Source organism: Poecilia reticulata, linkage group LG14 (genome assembly GCF_000633615.1).
Source record: "Poecilia reticulata strain Guanapo linkage group LG14, Guppy_female_1.0+MT, whole genome shotgun sequence".
Classification (NCBI taxonomy): Eukaryota; Metazoa; Chordata; class Actinopteri; order Cyprinodontiformes; family Poeciliidae; genus Poecilia; species Poecilia reticulata.
The window spans coordinates 12,930,716-12,945,272 of record NC_024344.1 but is presented as its reverse complement, the minus strand read 5'-3'; the positions used below and the strand labels follow the sequence as shown (position 1 = coordinate 12,945,272).

The following is a 14,557-nucleotide window of genomic DNA, read 5'->3' as shown; positions in this document are numbered from 1 at the left end:
AAAAAAAAAAAAAAAAAAGAAAAAGTGTTTTCTTTCTTACCTCTGCTTCTGGGCATTTTCAGGTTGCGTTTTGAAAGCCTTAAAATGTTCTTCTTTCTCCTCCTGAATATTTTTAAATATTTTGCCTTGCATGGCAGGCATTGTCCCCATTATTATACATTTTATTCAAGTGGAAGCTAAGACCTTTACTTCGAAACTCACTATGAAACATTTGATTTAAGGGGAGTTGTCGGGACTCTAAGAAGACAAACACATTTGCGGTCCACGGAATAACTAACCCTTTGCTCGTCTTTTTGATTTTATGCTGATTTGCGATCGGCCCGAATCAGCTTGTAAGTCTTATGGGTCTCCACACCATCTGGGCTGGCAGATGATAACCAAGCTTTTCTAAAGGAAAAAGCGCTGAGAAGCAGGAAACGCCACTCCTGGTCGTATTCAGCACTTCTAATTTCTGATTTTTTTTTTCTTTTCGCTCATGTAGCGAACTTTTGTGAGACACATAGCCGGTCTAGAGGTCTGACACAATTCATCAGACGGCAGCCTCAATTGAAATTCTCTCTACTCTCCGAGTACTTTGGGGAAAAAAAAAAAAGAAAAATGTGATGAATGTGATACTTTTGAAGCTTTTGATCTAATGTTCATAGGAATGAAACCTGAAATAAAATGTCAAAGACATAGTTTCAGTGAAAGTCTACTGCAAGAAACTCTTGCTATGTGGTAGCATGTTTCACTAACAACATACATTTTTAGCGTCAATGTAAACAAAGAAAAAGAAAACACCAATTCACTGGGCTGCCAGGCACAGAGCCATCTGGAAGACAGGCATGAGGCCAACTGGAAGGCATTAAGTCATGAGTGTCATCAACCATAACAATCATGTCACTATCAAAGCATGCCTGCTCATGTTAGAAGTGGCTGTAATAGCTGAGGGACAGTTCCAGCTAAACAACACATAATGAAATCAATTAGGGGTTTTATGTCTAAATGGCCATTTTGTAAAGAACTAAACTCAATAGTCAATATTAAATAAAAATAGAAACCGAGGAGGAGACATTTGGAGAAAGCAGAGGAGCTTGTTATTTGTCTCAGATTATCTGTCTTGTACCATATTGTCAAGACATAAAGACAGTATGTAAAAAGAAAGGAAGTTAATAAAAGTTAAATACTGGAGCTTTAGGATTTACAACATTTCACTTGGATGCGAGAGCCGCATTGAACTCTGTGAGGTGGAAGCCGCTGAACTTCCACCTCACAGACGATTTTAGAAGCTCAGATACTAATCCAGCGATGGTCATTTGCAAGCTCTGTTGAAGTAAAGTTGTCGCCACTGACAGTAGCATGAGCATGAGCAACGCCATCTCAGCCGCAAATACATCTTCAAAAACACAAAGATGTTGTTTTTTTTAAAATTAAAAGCAGAACCTCTGACGCCCAGACCTGGAGAAAACCTCCGGAGAAAACTCAAGTCAAACATCTCTTGCAGATTCTCCCTAAAGCTAAACAAGCAAGGCAAAAAGTGTATTTTGACTAAGTTTAATTCAGTGCAAAAAAAACGGCGGCTTTGAAAACGTTTTGTTTACATGAGGCCTTTTTATTTTGAAAATTATTGCTTAAAAATGTTTTTGGGAGGTACATATATAAGCAACTCTGCACTCTACCAACTGTGGTGATTTCTAAATGGTGTCACAAAGTGTTACAGTGTCGATATTATAATGTTAGTCTAAACTACAGGAACTGTTTTTCCACAGTGTCTTTGCTGCGTTTGTCATTTTGCCTGTCTGTTCCTCATGCACTCATGAGCACACACACACACGCACACACACGCACGCATACACACACACACACTCAGCCCTCACCATTCACGCAACATTGACTGGAGGTCTCCCCCCACAAATGTAAAAGCTTACACATCAATACACGAGCAATTAGTGCATCAATACCAGCACTTCCAATTTCAATGTATTCAAAAGGAAATGGGATTTCTCATCGGATTTCTCTGTATTTGGGCTTCGGTGTCTAATAATAAACATTTTATTCTGCTCCAGCTCGTCATTTTATGTAAACGGAGAGATGAATTTTACTTAGTCTGCTTCGAATGGTTGTATTCACATATTTACAGGCACATCCCAGATAAGTATAATGATAATCAGTTTTATAGTTTTCTTTCAGATTGTGAAACCTAAACATTACAGATATTCATCACATGTGTGATGAGAAAAAAATATTTCAATTCTTTATGTGATGCATTTTTGATGATTATGGCATAAAAACAATGAAAACCCAAATTCAGTACCACAGAAAATTGGAATGTTACATAAGATSAATAAAATTAGCATAGGATATTTTAAACAGAAATGTCGAAGGTTTTGAAAAGTATTATTTTTAAGCACTCAATACTTGGTTGAGCTCCCATGTACATAAATTACTGCATCAATGCAGCATGGAGGGGATCAGTCCATGGTAGTGCTGAGGCGTAATGCAAGCCGACGTTGCCATGGTAACTTGGATACAGCACTCTGAGAATAACTAGCTTCTTTAACATTGACTTGTTGTGGCTTACTGTGTGTCAATGATTGTCTTCTGGATATCTGTCATGTCAGCAGTCCTACCCATGAGTACATAGCCTGCTGACCCAGACTGAGAGATCATTTAAAGACTTCGGAAACCTTTGCAGGTGTTTTGAGTTAATTAGGTAATGTAAATGTGTTCCTGTGAGTTTCCAGTATTTAATCTTTTTGCGATATTTTAATTTTCTAAAAGAAAATGGATGGATGGATGATTTGTCAGTTTTCATTATATCTTTGAGCCACGATCATTAAAATTACAATAAATTAATGCTTGAAATGTTTAGTAATATGTGTTATGAATCAAATATGAGTTTCATTTTCTGAAGAGACTATGAGACGGAAAAACATTTAGCTTTGTCACAGTATTCTGTTTATTCACATGTACCTGCATATTAGTCCGCAAAAGGTCACCTGAGCCACGGCTGCTTTGATCCTCGCTTGGTTTAATGTAAATTGGAAAGTGGGGAAGATGGCACAACCGCAGTGTTAAAAGGAATTTAACACTGCAGTTTTTACAACTTTTGTTTTTAATCATGTAAAGAAGGTGTAGCTCACAACAGCTGAATTGAAACCCATGACTGGAATTAAGAAATACGTAAAAAGCATTTTAGAAAAGAAGCAAAGACAAGACATCAAATAGTGCAAACAAAACTGGTCATAGCATGAAAACTACTGTGTTAACACATAAGACATGCACTGATTACACAGGTCTCACTTCTCTCCGCATATTCAGTAAGTGTTTTCACTCATGGGTCCTGAGAGGAAACACAGGAGTCCTGTGTTGGAGTACCCCATACTCCAATGGTTCTGTGGTGAGAACTCTTGGTAAGGGCTGTGCCAGCAGTCGGTGGGGCTCATTGCCATTGAAAGTCCACCAAGGCTCCTCTTTGTCACTGATTCTATTTATAACCTTTATGGACACAATTCCTAGAAACAGTCAAGGTGTTGAGGGCATCTGTTTCTGCTTTTTCCAGATGATTTGGTCCTACTGGCTTCATCAGATCATGATTCCCACCTTTTAGTAGAGCAATTCACAGCTGGGTGTGAAGCTACCCGGATGCAAATCAGTGTATCCAAATCCAAGGCCATAGCCATGAGCCAGAAAAGGGTAGAGAAGTATCTTTGGGTCAGAGAAGAAGTCCTGCCGCACATGGGGGAGTTTAAGTAATTCAGGGCCTTTTATGGTGTCTGATCTCTCCCTTATAGATGGGATGTGAAGCTTGACCATATGGCAGAGCCACTGCTTCTCCACATTGAGAGGAGCCAGTTGACGTGGTTCAGACATTCATTTTGCCTCATAGAAATTCATTGCTTACCCAAAGATAAAGAAATACACTCAAAAAAATGGAAAACAACATCCACACATGAAATGGATTTAAAAGAAAATGACCAAAAGAAGCAGAAAATGTGCATCACACCACACTAAAATCATGTGCTTTTGGAGTTTCATACTGGCCGGCACAAAACTACAGCTCCGACAAAACGTTGACCGTACCTGCACTCTTTTCTTGCTTCTCTATTGTGTGCCTTTTATTCAGACACTTGCTGCTTGCAGGACTGCAAAATCATGGTCGTTCATATCCAAAAGTGTAAACCACATTCTCTGCACAGATTTAAAGGCGCTCGCTAAATCCTCTCTATGTGTCACAAATAAGCCACCACAAATCTACTTGACAAATTGTTGTAAAAAAAGGTTTTTTTTTTTTTTCTTGTCAAGAAATAATCCAATCTTTGCATTAAGAGGTTCTTTTTGCTTTCGAAAACATTGCTTTCAAATCACTTATCTGCTTAGAAAACAATTAAAAGGTTAATTGTAATGTACTCATGATTTACCCTTGTAAACCTTTTGATTTTCTTGCTAAAGTATGACGGCCTAGAGCCTTTAACCGGCTATGCAGCCTTTAGTTTTCCTTTTGTTTTATCAGCTCAAGTAAAAACAAGGAAATTAAATTATTTTGTTAAGATACTGGCAGAGCAACAGTATTGACTATGGATTGGTCCAGCCTGACTAATCCCTCAGCCGTAAGAGCGAGTATCGATCTGTATATTCAAACAGTGCATCACTAACATGAACCCACTGTATTGCCTCACAGCAGGCACTGAAGGCGTCAACATGAACAACACGCGACGATTGTTGGTGGTGCACTCCCCTGATGCACTGCGCATGCAAAGCGGTTAAAAAAATGTTTCCACCATTAAGTTTTCCAAAGCACCAGACCATGATGCTTAACCTCAATGATTTGCTCCTGTTTCAATTACCCATAACACACAAACTCAAACACACACATAGCTCACACAGCTCCCCCACTCAATGTCTAATGGTATAATACAGAAATAATGAGTCTCTCTGGTTGTGAGATTTCGTATTATATTTTTATTTGATTATTCAGCTGAAACAATCCACACTGGCTTTCCAGTTTGTTTTATGCGTGTGCTTGCGAGATTTAATTTCATGTTCTGACATTAATTTCTGCATGGAATTCATAAAGTCAAGATATTTATTGAAGCTCTTGAAGCTTTGGGAAAGAAACAAAGCCATTGTGGGATATGGTTATTATTGCATTTTTCAGAAAAAAAAAGTAACTCTTTCTTTTTTTTTTTTTCCCATCGCCTCTAGGTCTGCTTAGGTTTCTACAAAGTATTAACAAAAAAATAAATAAATAAAAAATACATAGCTTTACAAGCGTACAGCAACCAGATCATAATGTAATGATTTTCTCCCTTTCCCTGCTGACTAAATATTAGATTCTGGGGTGCAAGAGCTGCTGATGTGTGCCCTATGATTTCACTTTAAGATAAAATATGTAATTATTTCCTGTGAAACTTGCTCCATTTGGAAACCGGCTAGAGGAGAATGCTGAAGTGGGGTTTCTAAGAGAAATCCTCATCATCATGACCCAAATTCTCTTCTCTTCCTTTCTACAGGCAGATCTTCTGATGACCTAATGGAACTGAATTTACGAGTAGTACTGTTTTGGGTCGTGGTGCTGCACGGTGGCTCCGTCGATGGCAGTATCCTCTACCGAGTCCAGGAGGAGCAACCCCCCAACACTCTCATAGGCAGCCTGGCAGCGGACCAGGGGCTGCCAGATTCAGGTCACCTCTACAAGCTTGAGGTGGGCGCCCCTTATCTCCGAGTTGATGGGAAGACAGGAGACATTTTCACTACGGAGATTCCAATAGACAGAGAGACCCTCCGGGACTGCCGGTCCCTGGCCAAGGGCAAGCCGTGCTACTTGGAATTTGAAGTATCGGTAACAGACCTGATACAAAACCAGAGCCCACGACTTATTGAAGGACGCATTGAAGTACAGGACATCAATGACAACACCCCGCAATTTCCCTCTTCTGTGCTCACCATCTCGGTACCTGAGAACACAATCATGGGGGCATTATTCCCCATACCTCTAGCCACTGACAGGGACTCTGAGAGGAATGGAGTGGCTGACTATGCGCTGACTGCGGGCCCAGATGCAGCGACTCTATTTGGCTTACAAGTGGCGGAGGACAGGGGAGGGAAACTCCCACAGCTCATCGTCCTCGGCAATTTGGACCGCGAGTTAAAGGATTCTTATGACCTCACCATAAAGGCGGTGGACGGAGGGAACCCTCAGCGCTACAGCAGTGCTCTGCTCAGAGTGGTTGTTACCGATACCAACGACAACGCCCCCAAGTTTGAAAAGGCCTCGTATGACGCAGAAGTTTTAGAAAACAGTCCAGTCGGGCACTCCGTGTTACAGGTGAGATTGACTTAGAATATTTATATTTGTGTAATGTTATGGTTTTAAATAACAAGAAAAAGTAAATAGCTAAAAATGTATCTTTCTTAGTTTGTTTTCAGAATCTGTCTCAATATAATTTTCAGTCTCCATTCCAAAAAAGGGACATTGTATAATATGTGAATAAAAATTGAATGCAGTAATTTGAATGCAGGAAAATGTTGAACATGTTAAGTGTTTAAATTTGCAAATTTTGCAATTTCAAAAGAAAAGGGGGAGGCAACGTAAGGCTGTAAAACCAAGTGGTATGTAGCAATGGGTCAGTAAAAGATTTGTATATAACTTAATTTCATACAAACCTTTTGATCAAAAGTAAATGCTGTGATCAAATTGTTTTCATTTAAAGCATAAATTTATAGAAACATTTTGTTTCTTAAAGTTACTGTATAATAAGGCTGTTCATACATTTTTGCTTTATATTCATTTCAACACTAATTCATAGTCTGAAGCAAGATACCCAAATGAACAACAGCTAAATTTAATTATAGTTGTTTCCATAGGTGTACGGATCAAGTTATTGTACCTTTTGCCATTATTATGTTCATAGAGTAACACCAACAAATAAAAGCTGATAGTAATTTAGGCATTTGGGAATTAGACCAAATCAGCTTCAAAACTAGCAAAGAAATATTTGTATCTGCTCAAACCACCAGATCTAATAGCTTTTTTTAAAATCATGGTTTAATAAATATTTACTATATTAGAAATCAATAACATTTTGAATAAGTGATTCTCTAAATCTTGCGTGTACCTTCATGCACAGCTAAAAAAATACTAATGTGAGGTAGGCAGCATGCTATGAGTGTTGCAACACAGTTGAACTAATGGTAGATTTAGCTTTGGAAGGGTTTTAGCGTTAGTAACAGCAGGCCTTTAACATTAACAGCTAAGAAAACAAAATCCATCTTTACCAGTTTCTAAGGACTTTGCAGTCATATATTTTTTGTGCTAATAAAAGAAAAGGAAATCAAAACACAGAAAAATTAGAATAATCTCACTAATAAGCTCACAGAGGAGCAAAGTTACTCTTCACCAGTCTTCAGCTCGCACTGATAGCATCTGGTAATTGGCTCAGCTTTTGGAACAATTTGTATTTCGAACAGTAAATGTTAACATTTCATATTACAATAAAACAGCGAAAACAAAATAAAATAAACAACATTTAAGTTATTTAAAATAGAGCTCTACTTTTGGTGTAATCAGGGATCTGACTCATCTTGGAGAATATATTCTCAGATTTGTTCGGCAGCCAGTTTCAGGTGGCTAGTCTAATTTGTGGGCACTGCGCAATCACCAGTTACTCCGACAGCAGGCCTTACTTTGGTTTGAGTCCAATGTTTCTTAGAAGACACAGTCATTTACACAGCCAGCCAGATCAAAACAGTCACATACGACGGTTCCCGCGATGCATTGGTTGCTTAGGGAAAAGAAAGCAAAATGCTGCTGAACTGCAAAATTTGTAGTGATATAACATCGCAGGGATTCTAGATATGGCACTCCTCTTTTTTCTCCTCTTTTTTCCCCCATTCTTTCACAAGGAAAGAATAGGAAAAAGTCATTCACCTTTAAAATCTCTAGCAACTAGTTTCCTTATTCCTCAACTTTTAAGGGGAGATGTTGAAATGAAGAGGGGATGGTTTACAGTCTAAATCTGGGTATTTAGATGTGTCATTGACATAATAACACATAATAAAATGTTCAAAAATAGTTTTTTCACCCTCAAATAATGTATATCTTAGTTTAAATATTTGAACATTTTATTATGTTCATTGTGTGACTTCTGAGTTTTTTTTGCAAATCCTTGCATTTCTTTAACTTTTTTTGGAATTTAAATGCACTCTGAATTAATTGTGTGACTCTTTTTTTATAGTCTTTTATATAAGCTTTTACACCATCATTTAACTCTTTTATTCATTCAACTATACAGTATGCAGCACAACTTTAGCACAGCATGGTTTTATAGGTAATTAAGCTGCTCATTGCTTGCTGTGGTGCTGTTTTCTTATTAAAAAAAATCCTGAAATAACAGCAACACAGTGTCTTGATGTAGGCGTAAGATGTTCTGTGCCGCTTTCTCTGAACATATTGCTGTGAAATCTTCACTGACTATCATAAAAGAAATTGTTTTATTAATGTGATACCATATGTTTTCCTATTAATCTGGAAAAAGCAATAAAGACACAAAATAGATGCAGTGACACAACAATCAATATCAAAGTTCAAAGGCCATAAAGAAATGTATGCTATGTGTTTTGTAGTTTTCATGCTCGCCTTGATCTACTCCATCAGTTTTGTAATCATACATTTTTAGTGAAAAAAAAAATCCATCACTTGTTTCCTTTCAGATTTGACCCCGATTTGATGCATGTCGTCCAGGCTTTTAACCATGTCTTCCGTTTTGATTATAGGTCAAAGCAAATGACTCTGACATGGGCCCTAATGGAGAAATTGAATACACTATTCACCAAGCAGTGGACCCAGTACCAAGACTCTTACGAATTGATCGGTCTACTGGCATTATCTATGTGAAGGGACCACTGGACAGGGAGGAAATCAGCAGCTTGTCTTTCTATGTGGTGGCCAGGGATAAGGGCCCTCAACCTAAGAGCTCTAAGACGTTCGTAACGATTGAAGTGACTGATCAAAATGACAATGCTCCTGCTGTGGAGATTCGTGGAATTGGTCTGGTGACTCACAGTGACGGAGTGGCCAATATTTCGGAGGACATGCCAGTGGGGACAGCTGTTGCTTTGGTGCAAGTGTCTGACAAAGATGAAGGAGAGAACGCTGTCGTCACATGCGTGGTAGCGGGAGATGTGCCCTTTCAGCTCCGTCCTGCCAGCGACTCTCCCACCGACAACAAAAGAAAATATTTTCTTCAGACAACCACACCACTTGACTTTGAAAGAGTCAGGGACTACAGAGTGGAAATTGTCGCAGTGGACTCTGGAAATCCAGCGCTGTCCAGTACAAACTCCCTAAAAGTTCAGGTGACCGATGTGAACGACAACTCTCCGATATTTTCCCCAACATTGTTTGAGGTTGACTTTGCTGAAGAAAACCAACCGGGAGAGAGGATTTTGGATGTCACTGCGACAGATGCTGACAGTGGCACCAATGCCCAACTCCTGTACAACATTGTTGCAGACTCAACCATCAAAGGTTTGTTTGAGATTGACCCAAACTCAGGTGAAGTAAGAGCTCGAAGCCCGCTGGATCGTGAACATAAAGAGCGGTATGAGTTTCGGGTCACAGCTGCAGACAAAGGTTCACCTGTCCACAAAGGAACAGCAACAGTTGTGGTCAAAGTTCTTGACCGCAATGACAATGAACCAAAGTTCATGCTTAGTGGGTACAGCTTTTCAGTACTGGAAAACATGCCTCCCCTAAGTCCTGTGGGTATGGTAACAGTTCAAGATATGGACAAAGGTGAGAATGCCCGAGTTCACCTTTCAGTAGAACCCGATGGAGGGAAGTTTGTAGTTCAGAATGGAACAGGTACAATTCTCTCAAGCATCTCTTTTGACAGAGAAAAAGAAAGCAGCTATACTTTCCGTCTAAAGGCAGTGGATGGGGGAGAACCACCCAAGTCCTCCTATGTTGGTGTCACTATCAATGTACTGGACGAAAATGACAATGACCCTGTCATCACCAAACCCTCCAACTCTTCCTTCAGGCGCTTGTCACCTCTCGCATCTCCAGACAGCCATGTTGAGGTGGTGGAGGCTGAAGACCTGGACAGTGGGCCCAATGCAGAGTTAGTCTTCAATATTGCTGGAGGAAATCCTTACCAATTATTCCGCATCTCCCCCACTACTGGAGAGATCACTCTGGCAAAGGAGATGACCCGCAAACATGGGGGGCTGCATCGTTTAGTAGTACGTGTGAGCGACAGAGGAAAGCCTCCGCGTCATGCTACTGCCCTGGTTCACATCTATGTCAATGAAACCATTTCAAATGTCAGCTTAGTGGAAGCCTTAGTTGGACACAGTCTTTACACCCCACTAGACAGGGACATTGCCGGTGATCCAGACAGTGGTTTTGCTGCCCATCGCAGTAACATTTTGTTTGGAAGCCTTGCCGGTGTGGCAGGAGTTGTGATGCTGATCTTGGTGGTGGTGTTTATACGCCACCGCATCCAGAGAGAAACAAAGAGTGGCTATCAAGCGGGTAAAAAAGAAACAAAAGACCTATATGCTCCCAAGCAAGTGCCAAAAAACACCAAAGGAAAACGAGGGCGAAAAGGCAAGCCACAGAAGTCCCCAAAGCCTCTTGGGGAAGATGAGGAGGTCAGCCTACAAAAGAGTCTAAAGTTTAATCTCGATGGAGTAAACGACAGTCCCCGCATACACCTGCCCTTAACGTATTCCCCGGGAAGCCCCGACATCGGCAGGCATTACCGATCCAACTCTCCCTTACCTTCTATCCAGCTGCAAGCCCAATCGCCCTCAGCTTCTCAGAAGCACCAGGCCGTGCAGGACCTCCCTGCAGCCAACACCTTCGTTGGAACCGGAGGAGATGACAACTCCACCGGCTCAGACCAGTACTCAGATTACAGCTACAAGACCAGCCAACCCAAGTATAACAACAAACAGGTAAGGTCAGCCGGAACACGGTGGGCCATTGGAGGAGTGAATGAATTGTGCATGGATGTAAGCTCCTGTCAATTACTATGATTTACTTAAAGGAAAGTAGCATATTAACAGATGTTAATGATGTCAGTGGCGCTTATTTTGTTACTATCATTCTGGGCTATAAATAGTAAAAGAGCAAACAATTCTTCTGATTTGTTCTCGTCATTTCCTCCAGTTTTTCCTCAGTATTAATCAGTTGAGGTCTCAGTCTTGTAATTTGATGAGAGAGCTAATGTACAACACAAGTTGGAGTAGATAAATGAATCGTGTTCTAACTTACTCATGACAGTGGAATAAATGCATTGAGGTTTGTTTTAGGAATAATGCTTCAACACTGATTAGGCATAATGTTATGACCACAGATAGATGAAGTAAACAGCACTGGTTTTCTCTTAAATACTGTACATATTAATCAGTGCAATATAAAAGGCAGCAGCTGGACATTGTGTGTCGAGGTTGATATGTTAGAAGCAGCAACACGGACAAACAAAAGGATTTGAGGCATGCTAACACGTATTGTGGTGAACTGGCGATAGGATAATGTGTGACTGAATCGAAATTTGGTGAATTGGTCTGACCAAACAGACATATGCTGCTGTTGCTTATTTTCATGTAGAAGCTAGCACTCGTTCTGTAAGGATACACAGTACATTGCAGTTTTTTTGTGTTTTTTTTTGCATCCGAGGCTGCATATCCGTTCAGGGTGCCCATGCCGGTCAAAATGTTTCCTTTGATATCAGCTGCAGGGACATGCTCCCATGTAACTTTCCCTTGAGGGTTCAAAAGTGGAAATGGAGACTATTTGTCCATTTACTGTACCTCCAGAGGCCTGCAGTGGCCTGTCATATTTAGTTTTTCCATCAGACTGGCAGTAGAGTCGAGCAGGCGAGGTCCATTTTTTCCTGTTACTTACTTCCGCTCCTGCACCCGACCTCCAGTGCTCTGGATCTCCACAAGTCACTTGCTCTTATCTCCCAGCTCCTTATGCTCTTATCTCCTCTTATCTCGACATTTGGCAAGACTCAAATTGCCATGGTAACAGAAAATATTAATAGACTCAGAGGGGATTACAAACAGTAAAAAAAAAAAAAAGTACTGTCTAGGGATGGAAAGCTAGTGTGTCTTTAGGTTTCTGTGTCATTTGCAACTGTGTGAATGTTGTGTGTTGGACCAGACGAGTACATGTGTGTACATGTGAGTTTGCAGTGCGTGATGGGGATTATGCAGGCAACTATTATCCTTGAATGGTATAATGGGGGTATATAATGCAGTAAAATGTTCAGATGTCTTGATACTTTCCATTTAACACACCGTACTGGAGATTTTGAAACTCATCTTTTTTTTTTTTTCTTTTTTCAGTTTATAAATCACTGAACTTTGCTGAAGTATGATAAAAAGAAAACAACAAAAAAGAATCATGTTTCTTCGAAGATGCCTTGCTTCAAAGGACCGCATAGCATAGGGCCTTTTTTTTGCATAAACAACCACAGTTGCAAATAGTGTAATTAGCAACCTAATATGACTGACATCTCTGAACTACACCCAGCAATATATTTAAGAATCACACAACAACCAGATCTAACGGTGTCATATTCATGTTGCCACAGTGTTTTTTTTTTTTTTTTTTTAAAGGATGGCCATTATCTGAAAATGTTTGACACTGATTTGTTTCCACCCAACACAAGATGACACAAGCTTTCAAGACGCTTCCCACGTCGCAGTGTCACAGGTACAAAACAGTTTGACACTCTCTGAGGCTTTGGAGATAATGTTTGCCACATGAAAAAAAAACAACAAAAAAACAAGAAAAAGAAAATTAGCAAAAATAGAAGGAGAGAAAACGCGACACTGAGTTCTGAACATGTGTAGGTGACACGTTTTCTGTGGAGACGACGTCTTCAGTGCCAGCCTCCCAGTTGACTGGGTGGTGGTTCCAGCAGATGCTTGCTGACAGTTTAGGTGATCACAGGCCTTTTTGGTGGGTGGAGTCAGTTTGGAGAAGAGTCACCACTGTCTGCTTGACGGACAGCATAAGGGACCAAAATGACTGCGAGCCACAGGGTGTGTCTGGGTTTTTTGTGTGTAGTGCCAATCTCGATGGCTCGCGTGCGTCGGCTCGCTGCTTAGTCGGAGCAGCGCTAATTGTGGCTGCGGCGCAGCTGTAAGCTCTCAGCTCTTGACAGTGCTGCGTATGAAGTTTTCCAACTTCATAAATACAAACACGGATGAGGAACGGGTCTCAAGTGATTGACAGTCGGCGGAACAAAAAAAAAAAAAAAAACACAGGCAGATGCTAGAGCTCATGTGACATACCTCAGCAGATGTTGTCTCGTGTATGGCGTACCCTCTCACATCAGGAAGAACAGATTGACCAAAATATATAATTAAAGTCGTTGCCAAGTGATGTGACAGATGTAGAGTCGTGCCCTTGCGTTAATTAACTGCGCTGCTCTCAACAATGGCTTTTCATTTGAAATGTGATCAGGCATCTGGGTTTGAGGCACAGTTCATTTCTTGACATTATGTCTAAAAATTACTGCTTGTTTGCTCACAGATTATGAACACAAAAGGATTTGAATTTAACTTTATTAGCTCTAAATCCATTTGAAGCTGAAAATCCTTTTCGTTCTTCCTCTGAAGCTCAGAGTGCAGTTTCATAGTTGTATTTGTGTTTACATACCAGGTTTATAAAAGCTTTTGACATGGACATTTGTGTGGTACATTTTTGCATGTTGTCTTTATTAGAATATGATTGAATGTTGAGCACTATTTAAAGCTGGCAAAAATTAATCTTCATTGATTTTAATGGAGTTCTAGCTTAAGTTTATGTCAAACAGAGTATATTAAAAATAACAGATAGTGTAGTAGGTACTAGTCCACTTTTGCACAATTCAACTTACTTTCTACTATTGACCAGTGATTTTGGTGTGTTTATTTTTGAAACTCTTGATTTAACAAAGAACAATTTATTCCAGTTTTGGAACCAAGGCACGCACAGAAAAAGAATAATTCAAACAGGGTAAGCAGATGGGGGTTGTTGCTTAATTTGGTGGATAAAACTGCAAAACTAAAAATCATAGCAGTAAATCTGCCACTTTATAACACTACCGTCTCATGTAGAATGCTGTAAATTAGGTATCTGCTCCCAGTCAGATTTTTTATGTCTTCGCATTTCTGTCACACTTAAATGTTTTAGATCAAACTAAATTTTAATATTCGACAACGACAATTTCCGTGAATACAAAATGCAGCGTTTAAATATTGATTTAATCAGTTTAGGGCAAAAAAAGGGCTACCCAAAATCAGCCCATAACTCATTGTGACACCTTCGGTGGGTACAACAGGCATACAAAAACAATGTGTCTTTTACACTGTGGTGGAGAAATGTAGATTGTTAAATTTTAATTTCATCAGATCGGGGCATGATGTGTCAGAACTGCACTTACTGCCTGCAGCAGGTTCTGTACTGTATCAGCAAAACTGGGGCAAGAAACAACTCTTCATAATCTGTCAGTTCTGATCATTAAGGTTTTAGCTTTTATTTTGTCATAGGTTTAAAATGACAGGGTGAGGAAGG

The 14,557-nt window shown here is 39.9% G+C and overlaps 1 protein-coding gene across 1 annotated transcript in view; it reads left to right on the top strand.

The window, feature by feature from the left end:
• Positions 1-14,557, top strand: part of pcdh1a (protocadherin 1a) — a 123,661-nt gene that overhangs the window by 6,638 nt on the left and 102,466 nt on the right. Inside the window, exons 2-3 of the mRNA XM_008427816.2 lie at positions 5,493-6,307; positions 8,755-10,941. Of these exons, the coding sequence (XP_008426038.1) occupies positions 5,513-6,307; positions 8,755-10,941 (2,982 nt within the window). The 5' untranslated portion in view covers positions 5,493-5,512. The remainder of the gene's footprint in view (positions 1-5,492; positions 6,308-8,754; positions 10,942-14,557) is intronic.